The sequence below is a fragment of the Ascaphus truei genome, chromosome 19 (genome assembly GCF_040206685.1).
Source record: "Ascaphus truei isolate aAscTru1 chromosome 19, aAscTru1.hap1, whole genome shotgun sequence".
Lineage (NCBI taxonomy): Eukaryota > Metazoa > Chordata > Amphibia > Anura > Ascaphidae > Ascaphus > Ascaphus truei.
In genome coordinates, this window is record NC_134501.1 from 11,179,864 (window position 1) to 11,196,489 (window position 16,626).

The 16,626-nt window shown below is 46.9% G+C and overlaps 1 protein-coding gene across 1 annotated transcript; it reads right to left on the reverse strand.

The window, feature by feature from the left end:
* Positions 1-3,542: 3,542 nt before the first annotated feature.
* On the reverse strand, positions 3,543-12,951 carry ZNF319 (zinc finger protein 319). The gene is made up of 2 exons (XM_075576541.1): positions 12,604-12,951; positions 3,543-9,232 (listed from the first exon to the last, which is right to left on the reverse strand). The coding sequence occupies exon 2, from the start codon at positions 9,051-9,053 to the stop codon at positions 7,305-7,307; it is 1,749 nt and encodes a 582-aa protein (XP_075432656.1). The 5' UTR covers positions 9,054-9,232; positions 12,604-12,951; the 3' UTR covers positions 3,543-7,304.
* Between the last annotated feature and the right edge of the window lie 3,675 nt (positions 12,952-16,626).

Below are 16,626 nucleotides of genomic sequence, written 5' to 3' on the forward strand. Positions count from 1 at the left end.
CCTCAGACACAAGGACAATTTCATTATTGGACAGACAAGCAATGCACTGCTCTGTACATTGTCATAAGTAACAAGTAAAGGTGAAATATTCAGGTCAATCGGGCTGTGAACATACACAACAATAGTGCCCCCAGTAATATTTCTTCGCATGAAATTCAAACTATTTACCATGTGTTACAGCTGAACAGTAATAGAAGTGGTCCGCGCTATACGTCGAACGGGCTATCCGACGCCATATAATGCATTATCCGACGTCGGAACGGATTATCCGACCCTCACCGCCGCGGATTAACATTGGATCCGTAATCTGAACGCGGTTTGCAGGACGGATTCCGGCAGATAACCGAGCACCGCCCCGTACGCTTTTTACACAGGTGGTTGATTTTATTTTATTTTTTTGCAGTGCTCAACATAGTAGAAAATTACAGGCACAACGAGCTCTTTCTCCAAGAACTTACAGACAAAGGCTTGATAAATGAGACACAGTCACACAGAGTGGTTGCCATGCACTGGGCTGAACGAATGAATGGAGATTAAAAGACGGTCCCAGACAGGACACATGTGAACTAAGGGCAGTGACATGTTCAATATGTTTAATGGAGCTGATTGACACATTAAAAACATTGGACAAGTATGAGTGTTTTTAGATAATGTTATAACAAAGGAGGGAGAGGGAGTAGGGGGTATGGTACATTTTATTGAACCAACAATTCGTTTTCATACCTCCCAGGGTCCTTCATCGGGAGGTTTCGAAAGCTTGTAACATATCAACTACTCGTTGGTCCAATAATAGGTATGAAACCACCGACTCCCTCCTTTGTTACTACATGGAAGAAAGGACCAACACGCCGACCCACCCTTCTTTACCGAAATGTTTTAAAAGTTTTACAATTTCCATAGTAAACCAAAGCTTTGTTTTTTTTTTTTTTTTACAATATTTAATGTATTGAGCCACCTGTGCTGATGCACATGATATCCTGACCTATTGGTAGTCCTTGCAGACTTGGCTGTTCCTAGTATATACTATACTGCATATGCTGCTCAATGTTTTGGGGGGATATGTTTACACTACTTTACCGGCTCCGGGAGGGGTGAGAGGATTCCGTGGAGGTCAACCGCATTGCTGCTGCCTCCTGGTACAAACTAGTTGCCAGTAGACTGGACATTGAATTTGCTGGGTAAGAGAACTATATAGCCGCCGGATCAGCCATGCCTCCGGAGGACAATGAAAGATGCAACGTCACCAGGAGACGATATTTCGGAGTTGTGTTGGCGAGACCTGGTGGCTATATTTCTGGCTTTTTTTAAATTTTTAACTGAAAATGAAAAGTCATTTTCACTGTCAACCAGGGGAAACCCCCCAAGTTCTTATAAGGTAAAAAAATAAAAGAATTCAAAACAATATATATTTCCTGTTCGAGAACCAACATGCCTTGCTGGTCCCTGCAACAGACAATTGGAGTTAATACTGTATGTAACCAACTCCTCAAATGTATAAAAAGACACTACGTGAGTAATAATTTGCCTACGTTGTTAAAGGATCACAGAACAGAGTTGTCCCAGTGATATCGAGTTATTTCCTATAACATTTCCGGAATGATTCTGATTTGTGTGTGTCACAATGAAATCCATTTTCTAAGCTCCAAGATTAACTTCCGCCAATAGAAGTTTATATTAACAAACCCCCGATAATTTCACATTACACACTTCCAGCGCCAGAAACCTGCTCTGTATCTTGGAGCAAATGGCACCATTTAGATACATATCCCCTTAAATATCTCCGCAACCTCGGGGTCTGCGAGCCCACTGCTTCATGGGATACGCGTGTTCAAATAAGGTTAAATTAAATTATAACTTCATACAGGACGGGGTGAAGGGGGAGGAATTCGGCTTTAAATGGGAAATCCCTTGAAGGATCAAAGTGAACTTGTGGCTTGTTTCGCAAGTTAAATGTAGGTGATTCACACCTACAGATGTAGCAGGTGTTATTGCACCTTTAACGAAATGTGTTGTGTTACCACTAGTGGGTGCTATTACCAGACAGTAGTGCTATTAAAAACATGGTTAAAGAGATAACACGTGCTATCCATTATTTTGTGGCTTAACAGAGGCAAAAATATCATCTACATCTGTACAATCCAAATAAGTGTGAGGGTTTTAAAAATCATTTTTTTTTTTTTTTACGTTTCATTTCTTTATGGTAACCAAATGATGTGAAGTGTTTCTACAATCTCATGAGTGAAAGAAAACAGGCCGACGTATCACAAAACCTAATATCTTATTGTGCAACATAAAAACGGGATGAATATGATCAGTAAAATATTCTTGATAAATATGGTGAATAAAACAAAGTAAAACTTAAGTTGTAAACGTCGCTATCTGATATATTGTATACCAAAGCAGCAAACAATACAACATAAAAATCATAAATAATAATAATGCCACAAACAAAGAGCATATACCAAAGTCCTTCGTTTGGACGTTCCATATACACAATGTAGTAATCTGGTGTACTGTATGCTGCTTCCTTTGGGAAATGCTTGTTTCTGCAATTCACCAGTGTCGTACAGTGAAATCTGCAGTGTAATACAGTCATTTAAGATATATTTAAGAACACTTACAAATAGTTTACTTACATTTTGCAGGCAATCTATAATATTGGTATTATACACACACACGCACACACACACACACACACACACACACACACATATAATGCGTAGAAGTATCAGTATGAAAAATTGTACTTACTGTAACTGCAACGAAATTAGCAGGGGCAGACAGTGGGCCACTCAAAGCCCCTTTGCGGGACATCGGGCTGCAAATTGAAGAGCCCTGGTGGACCATATATGAAGAACCTTTTACTGTGCTCCAAAAGTGTTGCATACATTAAAAATTGTAAGTTACGCACTTATCCTCCTTCTATGATGCTGCCTCTATCTCCGGTATCCATCTATCCGGTTTACTGGAGTCCTTCTGCACACCGCTTTCCCCCGTAACAGTGTTGTGCGCGGTGCCTGCTAGCTTCAATTACGTCACCCACTGTTTGTATGCAGGGGAGAATCCCGGTAACAGAGACACACACCAAAGGCAGTACTCAGCTACCTCTACCCGACGCATTCCGTGGAGTAATCCACTTCTTCAGGGAGATGGCTACAAGAGTTGTCATTAGTCCTTATAAAGATAAAAGTCTGAATCCTATTGATTAAAATAAAATTATATATATATGTATATATATATATAAACAATATTTAACCTTATTCAGACAGTTGTATAATTAAAATCAGGAAACAACATTTCAAATAATATATAAAAACACAACTTTAAAACGTAATAACATTAAAAATATATATATATCTATATACTGTACAAAAGTCAAAGAATTCTGCAGCACTCTCTGGTAGATATAAATCAAATTTAATACATCAGGCAAGCATAAGGAGCTAGATAAAGGACCGGGAGGTCCGAAACGTCGACCCCCCATTCTTGTACTGACCCCCGTATGCTTGCCTGATGCATTACATTTGATTTATATCTACCAGAGAGTGCTGCAGAATTCTTTGACTTTTGTGCTATCTATTTCGCTGCTGGATGCTGGCCCCGGCTGCTCTGCAGGCTCCCTGATCTCAGGATAAGTCATTTATTCTTCCCTTTAACTCCTTTGAGTGCCCTGAACATCTTGTATTTTGTATAAATATATACAGTATATATAAAACATTAGAAACTGAATAATGTATCTTTGAACAATTATGTAAAAAATAACAGCCAGGTACCCCCGAGACTCCCCGCATAACACTGTTAAGGACGCCTGGAAACACGACGTGCGGAAGGAATACGGTAAAACGGTGAAATGGACACCGGAGAAAGGCAGCACCATAGAAGGATAAGAAGTGCCTGTTCATAGCCGTATTTTTTCCGGTAAGAGCAATACTTTTTGATAGCAGTAAAAGGTGCTTCATGGATATACTATGATGTCCTGCGTTTCTTGTTTGTTTTCATGTGTACAGTCAGTCCTCGGTTATCCACCGGAATCCGTTCTGGAAGTAGCGTTGGATAGTGAAACCGCTGTAAAGCGAGCCCCATGTTAATCAGTGGCGTTGAGCGTTGGATTACGCATTATGGCATCGGAAAAGGTCCCTTAGGGAGGCATTGTAAAGCGTTGGATATGCCATTCGATGTAAAGTGAAACGTTGGATAACGAGGACTACCTGTATACAATCGCAACCGAATCTCTCTCGTGATAACACTGTTCGTCATTTAATCCGGAGGCTTTCTCTCTGATGTTGTGTTTGACTAATAATGGCAGCATCATTTATTAAGAGATTAACGGGAGCGAACATTAATGACCAGATAACATTTGAACTAAGCGAACCCAGAAACATTCCAAAGTGACTTATTTTTACCCAAGTAGCAAATAACATTTTTACGGTAGAGGGAAGTGGATCATTTCAAGGCAACCAATTTAACTAATAAGTTGTTGGGGACAAAAACCCTGTATATGTCCGCTAAAGAGATTGCCCCTTTAAAGGCAGGTTACAGCCTTTGTAAAAATGATTCTCAATATGTTCCGAAATGTATATGTCTGCTATAGGAGTGTCAAAAAAAAGGCATCTAAAATAAACTGATTGAAACGCTCGTAAATCCTTCCTACTGGTTCTGCTTCTTTTTGGGTACACAAGCGTATCCTCTTCCCTAAAGCCGAGTCTCCAGTGTCCGCGGCTGTGATGGCGACCGCGTGCGCGGTGTACAGAAGGTAAGGCCCCCTATGCCCCAGTAGCTGCCTGTGCGCCCCGGCACAATGAGAGATGCGCGACCAAATTTTTGCAAAGACAAGAATTTTGTCTTTACTAGTGGCGACGGAGCGCTGGCGACGGAGCGGCGGCGGTTCAGCCAATGAGGGTGAACCAGCCGCATGACATCATGGCCGCGCCCCCCCCCCCCTCCCCGTCACGATCTTGTCTTTCCCGCTGCAGCTCGAGCACAGACCGGAGATCGCGGATTCCACCCATGTACACGCCGCCAGGCGCACATGCAGCAGCTGACACTGGGGCCATAGCCTTAGGCCTCGTCCATGGTAAGCGCTTGCTTGCTGAAGCGTGCTGACGCTCGCTCATGCTTGGCACTGAGCCCCTACAGCCGCAATTAGAGCGTCTTTAGTAGGGGCTCGCCTACGCTTCCGCAAGCGCGCGGAAGCGTAGATCTTAGCAGATTTTTAAATTCACGCGCTTGCCGGAGCGCAGGGCCGGTCACGTGAGCGGTTCGCCCAATGAGGGCGAACCAGCTCCGTGACGTCACTGGCCCGCCCCCGTCCCCTGACGGCGCGCAGGGCAAGCAACCACAAGGCCAGGGAAAGCACCTGCTTTCCCTGAGCCTCAGCGCGCCTCAGCACGCAAGCGAAGAGCCTGGCCGAGGCCTAATGCTCCCGTCTAAAACAGCAAGTGAAGAGAAAAGTATGAAGCAGACAGGGTTGTGCTGTTCCAGGAGAGGCAGAAGTCAGAAGGGCTAATAATGATGTTCAATGCTGTCCTGCCTTTAACACTTTCAGTGTCGTAATGACATCTCCAATCAAAGATGGCGAGCGCAGGCAAATATTCTTCAGCCTTTTAATACTGGGATTATTTAGGAAGGGATGGAAGAAAAACAAACAACAAAAACACAGTGTTGTTATAACCACAGTTGCCCCAGGGACAGTGAAATGGCTTAACTCAGGGGTTCTCAACTCCAGTCCTTAAGATCGCCCCCTTCCCTCCCCAAACAGGTCAGGTTTTAAGGATATCCCTGCTTTAACACAGGTGGCTCAATCAGTGGCTCAGTTTAAGAGCCTGCTTCAGAACAGGTGGCTCAGTCTTTGACTGAGCCACTGATTGATCCCCCCTGAAAACTTGACCTGCTGGGTGGTCTTGAGGACTGGAATTGAGAAGCCCTGGCTGGACCACTTCCTTGCCAGCTGCAAAGGGGTTAAAAAAATGAGTGTTACTAAACGTGCAAACCATTTGGACGAAGCTTATTCGAAATAGGTTTTTTTACAATTGTTATGCTTTAAAAACAGAGAAAATATTTTGTCTCTCTTAAAAAGGAAAGTGTAACTACATTTGGAAATGAGAAAGTACTCTGGGATTGTAAGGAAGAAGTGGTACTGATTTAGTATAATTACTGAGTAACAGTACTTATATAGCTGCCCTGTAATACTGTTATAATAGACATGACTGCCCCTGGGACTGTTACAACAGACACAGACACCCTCTAGGGTAATACTGATTTAGCTATAGGATTAGTATTATAGACCTGGCTGCCATTTGGGATTAATTATCACAGATCGTGCCCCTTCTCCCCAACTCCCGTCAGACACTGGCGCTTCTGTGCCCTTTTGGGCAGCTGAGTTCCAGAGTGAACGGTCATTGCAAAGGTCCCTTTTCCACCACCCAAACTCCTCGTGCAATGTCCTCAGCTGGAGTCCAAATCACAGATCACGTCAACACTGTCCTTGGCAAAGGTTACTGTACACTATACACAGCGAAATGAAGACTAGGATAATGGAATTGTGAGCGATCGCAGGTGCAGGGCAGACGGATTCTTAATATAAAAGGCGAAATCGCCACCTCCTAAGTGCCCGGTTAGTTTGACCCAATCGCCGCCAGAGGGGCAAAGTAATGCAGTGGTAGCCCTTCTGGCACCGACGGGGTTATTAATAAATCAGAGTGGACAGTAACCAGATAGCACAATACATTCTGTTTGCATCGACACCCTCTTATGTGATCATAACAAGTGCTTCAAACGTGGTCTGATTGACTGACCGCTCTTTAGAATGTTCCGCTCATCCGTGATTCATTTAAATTGCGAATACGCACGTTTCATTGTTTCAACCAAGACCCTGATTTATAAAAACTTCAGTGTAATAGCACCCATCTATGTGTGATGTGAAATGTGCATCATTTATGGGATTGCTTTAGCCATATACCAGTGTAAGAATCCTAAATCTGGTTGTCTCATGGAACCCCCCCCCCCCACTCCACCTTAAGGTTCCTTTCTCTTTTATATTATGAAAGTATGACCATCGAGTGCTATTTCTGGAAACTAAAGACGGTCTCATATTGTAATTGCATTTCTTGGACATCTTTTGTACGGGAAGCCCTTTCATCACATAACCAGTACTTTAGGCGCCGGCCCTTATAACATAAAAGGTAGGTGCCGCTAACTATATTAAAACAGGCATGGTGGAGGGAAAGTGGCAGAGGTACGACCCTTTATAAGTCACTCAGGTAGTGTCCTAGTAGTTCAAAGAGGTGGTTAGAAAGAAGGAGGATTTATGGCAGGCAGGCGGCCACCTGGTACCCCCCATCTGCTGTGTGCTGAGCGCTGTGCTCCTGTAGCTGCCCCAGCTCATGGAATCGTTCCCCGCACCACAAGCACTTATACTGCTGTTCCCTGTTGTGCACACTTTGGTGCTTGTTGAGATGCTCGCGCTGCTTGAAGCTCTTGTCACACGACAGGCACTTGTAGGGCTTCTCGCCCGTGTGTACCCGTTGGTGCCTTTGCAAGTCTGAGGTGTACTTAAAACGTTTTTCACAGTCCGGGCACTTCAGTGGCTTCTCCCGAGCTGGGTCGCAGCGATGCTGCACGAACTCCGAGGAGGAGAAGAAGCGGCGTTCGCAGGCTGTGCAGCGCAGCGGCTTCTCGGCGCAGTGCGCCGCCTGATGCTTCTGCAGGGCGGAGGAGCGCTTGTAGGACTTGTGGCATACGCCACACTGGAAGGGCCGCTCTGCACTCGCTTGCCCGCACTTATGCCGCAGCAGCTCCTGGGACTGGCTGAAGCCACGCTGGCAGGCGTTGCACTTGAAGATGCTTTCTGCCCCGTGCTGGTGATACAGGACCTGCGATGGTTGCACCAGACCCTTCTCGCACATGCTGCACTTGGCTGGATCATCCGCTTTGTGTGTGCGCCGATGCCTCATGAGCGCATACTGCTGCTTGAAGCTCATCTGACAGAGGTCGCAGTGGAAAGGCCGCTCCTCGCTGTGCGTGCGCTCATGTTGACGCAGGTCGGAGGGCCGGCGGAACGTCTTTTGGCATGCGCTGCAGCGGAACGGCCGCTCTCCCGCCGGCGTGCAGGGGTGCTGCAGCAACTGTGATGACTCTTTGAAGCGTAGCTGGCACGTCTGGCACTGAAAGAGCTGCTCGCCGGCATGGGCGTACATGTGGCGAAGCAGATGCGAGCGGTGCTTGAAGCTCTTCTCGCACACTGTGCACTTGTAGGGTCGCTCCGAGCTGTGCGTGCGCTTGTGGTGCACCAGGTGCGAGGACTGGCTAAAGCTCTTGTCGCACAGCGTGCACTTGTAGGGCTTCTCGCCCGTGTGGACGCGCTCGTGGCGTGACAGCTCGGACAGGTGCTTGAAGGGTTTCTGGCACAAGGTGCAGCTGAAGGGCTTGTCCTGGGTGTCTTGTGCTGACTGGGCAGGTGTGGCCTGAGGGGGAGGAGGTGGGCCAGTGGGTGCAGAGGCTCGCTCCGCCTCAGCGGCTTTGCACGTTTTCTCGCAGATGGAACATTTGAGGGAGCTGCCATTGTGGACGTTGTGATGCTGGGCCAGCGAGGTGAGCAGGGAGAACCCCATCTTGCAGACGCCACAAACAAAGGGCTTCTGCTCCACCTGCGAACACTGGTGCTCTAGGAGGTCCGTGGCTTGGTGAAAAATCTTTAGACACTGGGTGCACTGAAAGGAGCGGTCGTGGCTGGCGGGGGGCATGCACTGATGCTCAAGTGGGTTGGGCAGGTGAGATAGGTCATGCCCGCATAGCCCGCACTTATGCAGGGGCTCAGTGGGAGGTAAGGGAGGATGCTGAACTCCCAGGTCAGGCTGCAACAGTATGCCATACACGGCACAGCCCAGGGGGTTCTCGGAAGAGCCGGACGTGGTTATGGGGTGCTCCCCCAGCGTGATGGCCCCAGGGTGCTGTGGTGGTTGTTGTTGGGGGGGAGGCTGTAACGAGGGAGGGGGGGCCTGTGCTTGGGGCCAGCCCTCCGACATGCTTGGGAGGAGGAAACGGGTTTTGAACATGGAGGGCTTCAGGGTTATGCCGGTGTGGGGACAGGACCAATGGAGAAATGGGTTCAAAAGCTCAAAAGGGCAGCAACCTTAGAGTAGGAAGGGGCAGCAGAACAGTCCTAGAGAAGAAGCAGCATCCAGATGTTATCAGGGCAGGCCGTGGCATGGACAGGTCATCCACAGATAAACACCTGGAAAGAGACCAAGACTAAAATCAGCAAAACAAGATTATAAAAACAAATGCATCACTCAATATAATATTGTATTGTATGTCTTTATTTATATAGCGCCAAAAGTGTACTCAGCGCTTCACAAAGAATAAACAGGGAATTTTAAAAATACAATAAGTGCAGCAAAAATCAGACACTGGGAAAGGAAATCCCTGCCCCGAAGAGCTTACAATCTAAGAGGTTTGTGGGGAAACTTACAGAGACAACAGGTGAGGGAATAATATGCATAACTACGTCTCATTACGGCCCCTAATCTTGCGTTCAGTGAAGATTTCAACTCCATTCCATTGAGTATGGTTGAAATCTTCCTTAGCAAGGGGGAAAAAACAGCTTTTATAGCATATTAATTAGTGTCCTTTGAGATACATAGCTATCTTTGGAGACTACTTTTTACAAGTATCTGAGAGAGGACTAAGCTAAATTAAATATACAATAATGGGTCATCATATAAAAACAAATTCATCTTCACTTTGTCTCCATTGACTTCATGTAAACTGATTAGACAATGGATTGCACACTGGAAATTCTGCATACTGTACAAACCATTACCTGACCCCAGGGGTTTAGTGAGTGTGCTAATTAAACTGATATCATATACATAATATAAATGTAAATAAATAACTATTAAAATAATGACATCTATACACTTGCAACAGAAAACCAATACCAATTATATTGTGGCAATCAAATGCAGAAAAGGGACAAGCTCTGCAATATTGCACTCGCGATCAAGAGTAATGGGTGAATTTAAACTTAAACTTTATTAGGTAATGCAGTAAAATAGGTGAAAAAAATAGAACTATGTACAAGAAAAAATATTAAAACTAGTCCAGGGTAGGTCTGGGAGACCTATATCAGAGCAATGGATAAAGCGCCTGAAGGCAGTATACTGGCAGTGTTCACAGTGATTAGTAACACCTAATTATAATCTTCCACTTAGCCTATTAATACCTGCTTGTGTCCAGGTATGATGTCAATATACACAGTGTATAACGGGGGTATTTATCCTTTTGGTCTTTTGAATTAGTTCATAGTTATGACAATTCCCTATGTACAGACCAATAAAAACTACTGTAGTATTCTTTAGCTCAGCACTATTTCAGTAATCACGACACCCACACATTTCAAATCCCAGTTGAATTCATTCGGAAACCCCTTCAGTCTTCATCTGCGTCACCCCAAAGGCGGATAGCCTTTGGCGGTAGCCAACGTGTGTCCACCATTTGCCACCGTTCGGCAGCTATTTGGTAATGTTACAGCTGCTCTATTGCTCCTGAAACTCACCAGTCCTCTTATCCCCTGTACCCAATGTCTACTTACCCCGCCTATAGATAGTAAGCTCCTTGAGGCTGTACCTCTTCTAACGCATTCAAGGTCCATCCTACCTCTTCTAACGCATTGAAGGTCCATCCAACCTCTTCTAACACATTGAAGTTCCATCCTACCTCTTCTAACACATTGAAGGTCTATCCTACCTCTTCTAACACATTGAAGTTCCATCCTACCTCTTCTAACACATTGAAGTTCCATCCTACCTCTTCTAACGCATTGAAGGTCCATCCTACCTCTTCTAACACATTGAAGTTCCATCCTACCTCTTCTAACGCATTGAAGGTCCATCCTACCTCTTCTAACACATTGAAGGTCCATCCAACCTCTTCTAACACATTGAAGTTCCATCCTACCTCTTCTAACGCATTGAAGGTCCATCCTACCTCTTCTAACACATTGAAGGTCTATCCTATCTCTTCTAACACATTGAAGTGCCATCCTACCTCTTCTAACACATTGAAGGTCCATCCAACCTCTTCTAACACATTGAAGGTCCATCCTACCTTTCTAACACATTGAAGGTCCATCCTACCTCTTCTAACACATTGAAGGTCCATCCTGCCTCTTCTAACACAATGTTAATCCTTTCTGTAAATGTTACTTATGCCCATAATCATATCTCTGACTGCCCATGAAATATCTGTAAACTGGATGTGCCTTTGTTCATTTAATGCAACCATTTATTATTATAACTCTGGCTTTTCCAGTCTGTCTCTTGTGTAACTAAATACTTGTATTTCATTTATAGTTGTTCTCAAAATGACTGTAAAGTATTGTGATGACCCCTTAAGTGGAGGCTTGTATTTCCTTAAACATAAAGGATGAGGAGTAGGATGTGTAGACAAAAATATTTTTTGTAAACTATAAATCCTAAACCGAGTGGTAAATTGTATTCATCACTTTGAGAAATCTTCTTGTACAACCTGAAGGTGGTCCAGTGTGTTGTAGCCACTGCAAAATTCCACTTGTTGTCTAGGCTGGACAAAGCCCAGGTTACTATCCTGTGGAAGGTTCCTTGGCTGAACCGAAATGTAAGGCATTTCATTTGTGCAATACACGTTTTTCAACGCGTACCTGGAATGCTGTGTCTTCTTTGCCATTTGGGTGAAGTATACCTTTATTTATTACCTATGACGACATGTGCACTCGCTAATATATGCCATTATTTGTTTGCTGTTGACTATACAGGCGGGCTCCGGTAACGCGGTGGGTTCCGTTCTATGTTCCCGCTGCAAAGCAAAAATCGCCGGAAAGCAGAACCGCCGATTTTCGGCATCTGCGCATGCGCAGACCGGCAATTTCCCCTTCTGCGCATGCACAACCTCCGTTCTGTGCAAGCGCGACCTCTGCACCCGCAGTTCTGCGCATGCGCGACCTGGGCAGCCCCCGTTCTGCGAATGTGCAGACATGGTGGCCCCCTACCCGGTACCCATGTATGAGCACATCTTAGGAAAGGCTTATGTATACACCGAAACGTTTATTAAATAAATTACTATTCTGCAATTTTTAAAGTAATATTAATGGCTGAAATATATATATATATATACACACATACACACACACACACACACATATTATATATATATATATATATATATATATATATATATATATATATATATATATATATTATCAAGTATGCAGCACTTTACAGAACACACACTAGAATATAGGGATTTATAATACAATACTGGTATATAAACATATTTCATATTATATATATATATTCTATTACACAGGTGCACGTTTCATTATTTTCATGCAGAACAGATGTGCACGTCTGTGTGTGTCCTGTATACATCAATTAAGATGGATATGGAGATACACATTTATTAATAACAAGGGCTGAGCGTGTATTACTGTTATTGTGATTTGGTGCTGAGAGGGGGAAACATCCAGCCCAGGCCACAAGCCGGGGACTTTCCTGCGCAATGAGTCCGCCCGCGCAGCACCGTGAGCGGCCTCCCGCCCCCCGTGTCCCCCGCGGCGCTTCCCGTTACCTGTGTGGGAGCCGGGACCGGCGGGGGCCTGAGGGAGGAGGCGGAGAGGGGCAGGTCCGGGCGGCGGCGACGGCTCCGGGAGCGGAGTGATGGGGAGAGGGGGGGAGGAGCGAGGACCGGGGAGGGGAGAGCTGCCCTCTACCGGATACCGGGGGGAGAACCGGGGAGGAGAGGCACCGGGGAGGCAGGGGCAGGTGGATCAATAGGGAACACTGAGACCAGAGGGATGGGGGAGAGAGGGTGGCAAGGGACCAGAGGGACAGAGACAGGGGGCCAAAGTGTGACAGGGTGGCAAGGGACCAGAGGGACAGAGACAGGGGACCAAGGTGTGACAGGGTGGCAAGGGACCAGTGGGACAGAGACAGGGGGCCAAAGTGTGACAGGGTGGCAAGGGACCAGAGGGACAGAGACAGGGGACCAAGGTGTGACAGGGTGGCAAGGGACCAGTGGGACAGAGACAGGGGGCCAAAGTGTGACAGGGTGGCAAGGGACCAGAGGGACAGAGACAGGGGACCAAGGTGTGACAGGGTGGCAAGGGACCAGTGGGACAGAGACAGGGGGCCAAAGTGTGACAGGGTGGCAAGGGACCAGAGGGACAGAGACAGGGGACCAAGGTGGGACAGGGTGGGAAAGGACCAGAGGGACAGAGACAGGGGACCAAGGTGTGACAGGGTGGCAAGGGACCAGAGAGAATGAATGGGGACTAGAGAGACAGAGACGGGGGACCAACGTGTGACAGGATGGCAATGGGACAGAGGTACAGAGACAGGGGACCAAGGTGTGACAGGGTGGCAAGGGGACAGAGGTACAGAGACAGGACCAAAGTGTGACAGGGTGGCAAGGGACCAGAGAGAATGAATGGGGACTAGAGGGACAGAGATAAGGGACCAACGTGTGACAGGGTGGCAAGGGGACAGAGGTACAGAGACAGGGGACCAAAGTGTGACAGTGTGGCAAGGGGCCAGAGAGAATGAATGGGGATTAGAGGGACAGAGATGGGGGACCAACGTGTGACAGGGTGGCAAGGGACCAGATGGACAGAGACAGAGGACCAAAGTGTGATAGGGTGTCAAGGGACCAGAGAGAATGAATGGGGACTAGAGGGACAGAGATGGGGGACCAACGTGTGACAGGGTGGCAAGGGTCCAGAGGGACAGAGACAGGGGGCCAAAGTGTGACAGGGTGGCAAGGGACCAGAGGGACAGAGACAGGGGGCCAAAGTGTGACAGGGTGGCAAGGGACCAGAGGGACAGAGACAGGGGACCAAGGTGTGACAGGGTGGCAAGGGACCAGTGGGACAGAGACAGGGGGCCAAAGTGTGACAGGGTGGCAAGGGACCAGAGGGACAGAGACAGGGGACCAAGGTGGGACAGGGTGGGAAAGGACCAGAGGGACAGAGACAGGGGACCAAGGTGTGACAGGGTGGCAAGGGACCAGAGAGAATGAATGGGGACTAGAGAGACAGAGACGGGGGACCAACGTGTGACAGGATGGCAATGGGACAGAGGTACAGAGACAGGGGACCAAGGTGTGACAGGGTGGCAAGGGGACAGAGGTACAGAGACAGGACCAAAGTGTGACAGGGTGGCAAGGGACCAGAGAGAATGAATGGGGACTAGAGGGACAGAGATAAGGGACCAACGTGTGACAGGGTGGCAAGGGGACAGAGGTACAGAGACAGGGGACCAAAGTGTGACAGTGTGGCAAGGGGCCAGAGAGAATGAATGGGGATTAGAGGGACAGAGATGGGGGACCAACGTGTGACAGGGTGGCAAGGGACCAGATGGACAGAGACAGAGGACCAAAGTGTGATAGGGTGTCAAGGGACCAGAGAGAATGAATGGGGACTAGAGGGACAGAGATGGGGGACCAACGTGTGACAGGGTGGCAAGGGTCCAGAGGGACAGAGACAGGGGACCAAAGTGTGACAGGGTGGCAAGGGACCAGAGGGAGAGACGGGGCCAAAGTGTGACAGGGTGGCAAGAGTCCAGAGGAACAGAGACAGGGGACCAAAGTGTGACAGGGTGGCAAGGGACCAGAGGGACAGAGACAGGGGACCAAAGTGTGACAGGGTGGCAAGGGACCAGACAGGGGACCAGAGAGAATGAATGGGGACTAGTGTGGGAGACATAGGACCCAAGAGTGACAAGGGTGAGGGTGACAATAGACTAGAAGGAGTACCGGGAACCAGAGGTTTGGAAACGGGAGCGAGTAATATGGGACCAGAGAGTGATGGATCAGAGTGACACCAAGGATTGACAGAGGGACAGGAGACCAAACAGTGACAGGGGAGAGGGTAACAAGGGGCCAGAGGGATGGTGACATCGGATCAATGAGTGACAGGAGGGTGACAACAAGGGACCGAATAGAGTGACATGGACCAGAAGAACATTGACAGGGTACCACAGAGTGACGGATAGGGTGACAAGGGACCAGAGAGAGTGACATGGTATAGGAAAGAGATAACGGGGCAGATTTACTAAATAGTTTACCTTAAATCTGCTTAAAAAACTGCAATATAAACGCCTGGTTACTGCATTCATGTCATTTCTGGAAACGTTTGAACATGACCAACTAAATGTCTATAGTCTAATTCTATAAAACTTTCAAACACCTATCAACTCTAAGATTTGATGCAAGATGATGGTAGTTAATACCGTATCGGGTGCGATATCCCACATTGGACCCCATTATCTGATTTTTAACATAACCTCTTACAGAGAAAGTGTATAGTTACCAGACAAACCCAGTAATCAATTTGCATTTTAACCCCCCCCCCTCCCCACCCCCAAGTATTGGTTGGGTCATTGAATATATTTTTTAATAAATGGAAGTTATTTTGCAAATACATTTCTGAGTGTGCCGGATAACTAGCATTTTTCTGCTATATATGGTTTAGGGCAGGGCTCTTCAATCCATTTTGGAAAGGGGCCAGATCCGAAAACATGGAGTAGAAGGGGCACAAGTTTATTGTAATATAATTTTAGATACATTTAAAACCATGAAAATTAAAATATTTGAACATAATATCTGAACTAACACACACAACCCCCCCCCCTTTGTGAGTGCGTGCACAATCTTTCTCCCCTGCGCGTGCCCCCCCCCCTCCTTACCTTGCCTCCGGCGTTCTGATGTCATGTGACGTCACGTTGCCATGGCGTCACATCGCCAGAAGCCGCCTGAGCCAAGGGACCTTACAGAGGCCTTCGCCGCTTCCCCAGCATTTAATTTAAATGCCTTCGAGAAGAGCGCAGGGCCTCTTTATGCACCGCCCCCCCCCCACCCTCCTCCCGCGCCCGCCAGTTTGCGCACCCCTGCCTTAATATACAAGCGAGTTTTTGAGTGAACATTTTCACTTTACTCCGACTAATTTCATACTAGTTACTGCCAGGGCCGGATTGGAATTTAGCGGGCTCGGTGCCAGGGGGGAGCTGGGCCTCAGACCACCTCCTGCTCCTCCTCTCAGCGCCGTCGTGTTGTCATGACTATGTGACACTGCGACATCGCAGAGATGAGATGCAGGAGAGGAGAAGCCAGGTACAAGGTAATAGGCCCCGCACTCTCCCCCGGCAAAGTTTAACTGTTGTGGGGAAAAGCGCGGGGCCTCTGTAAGCGCGGGGCCCCTGTGCGATAACACTGACGGCACCGACATCAAGCCGGCCCTAAGCAGCCGAGTCTACGGGCCACATCATGTCCCCTTGCAGGCCACCAGTTGAAGAGCCATGATTAAGGGGTTGAGTAAAACACCTTTATATACAGTACCTGCGCACCCCATCAAGGTACCTCGAGTATAATTTAAAAAAATAAAACATTTTAGACTTTTTTTCTTTTTAAATATAATTTTACTTTACCAGTTACCTAGATTTTAATTGAGTATCACTGATTAAAAAAAAAAAAAAAACACTTTTCAATTTAAAAAAAACAAACATATTTTGGTCCAGAAGCAGCAAATCTCACTTCTGCCATTGGAGGGCTACATTGCTTTCAAGAGATCTATGATGTATGTCTGGAAAGGGTTAATGT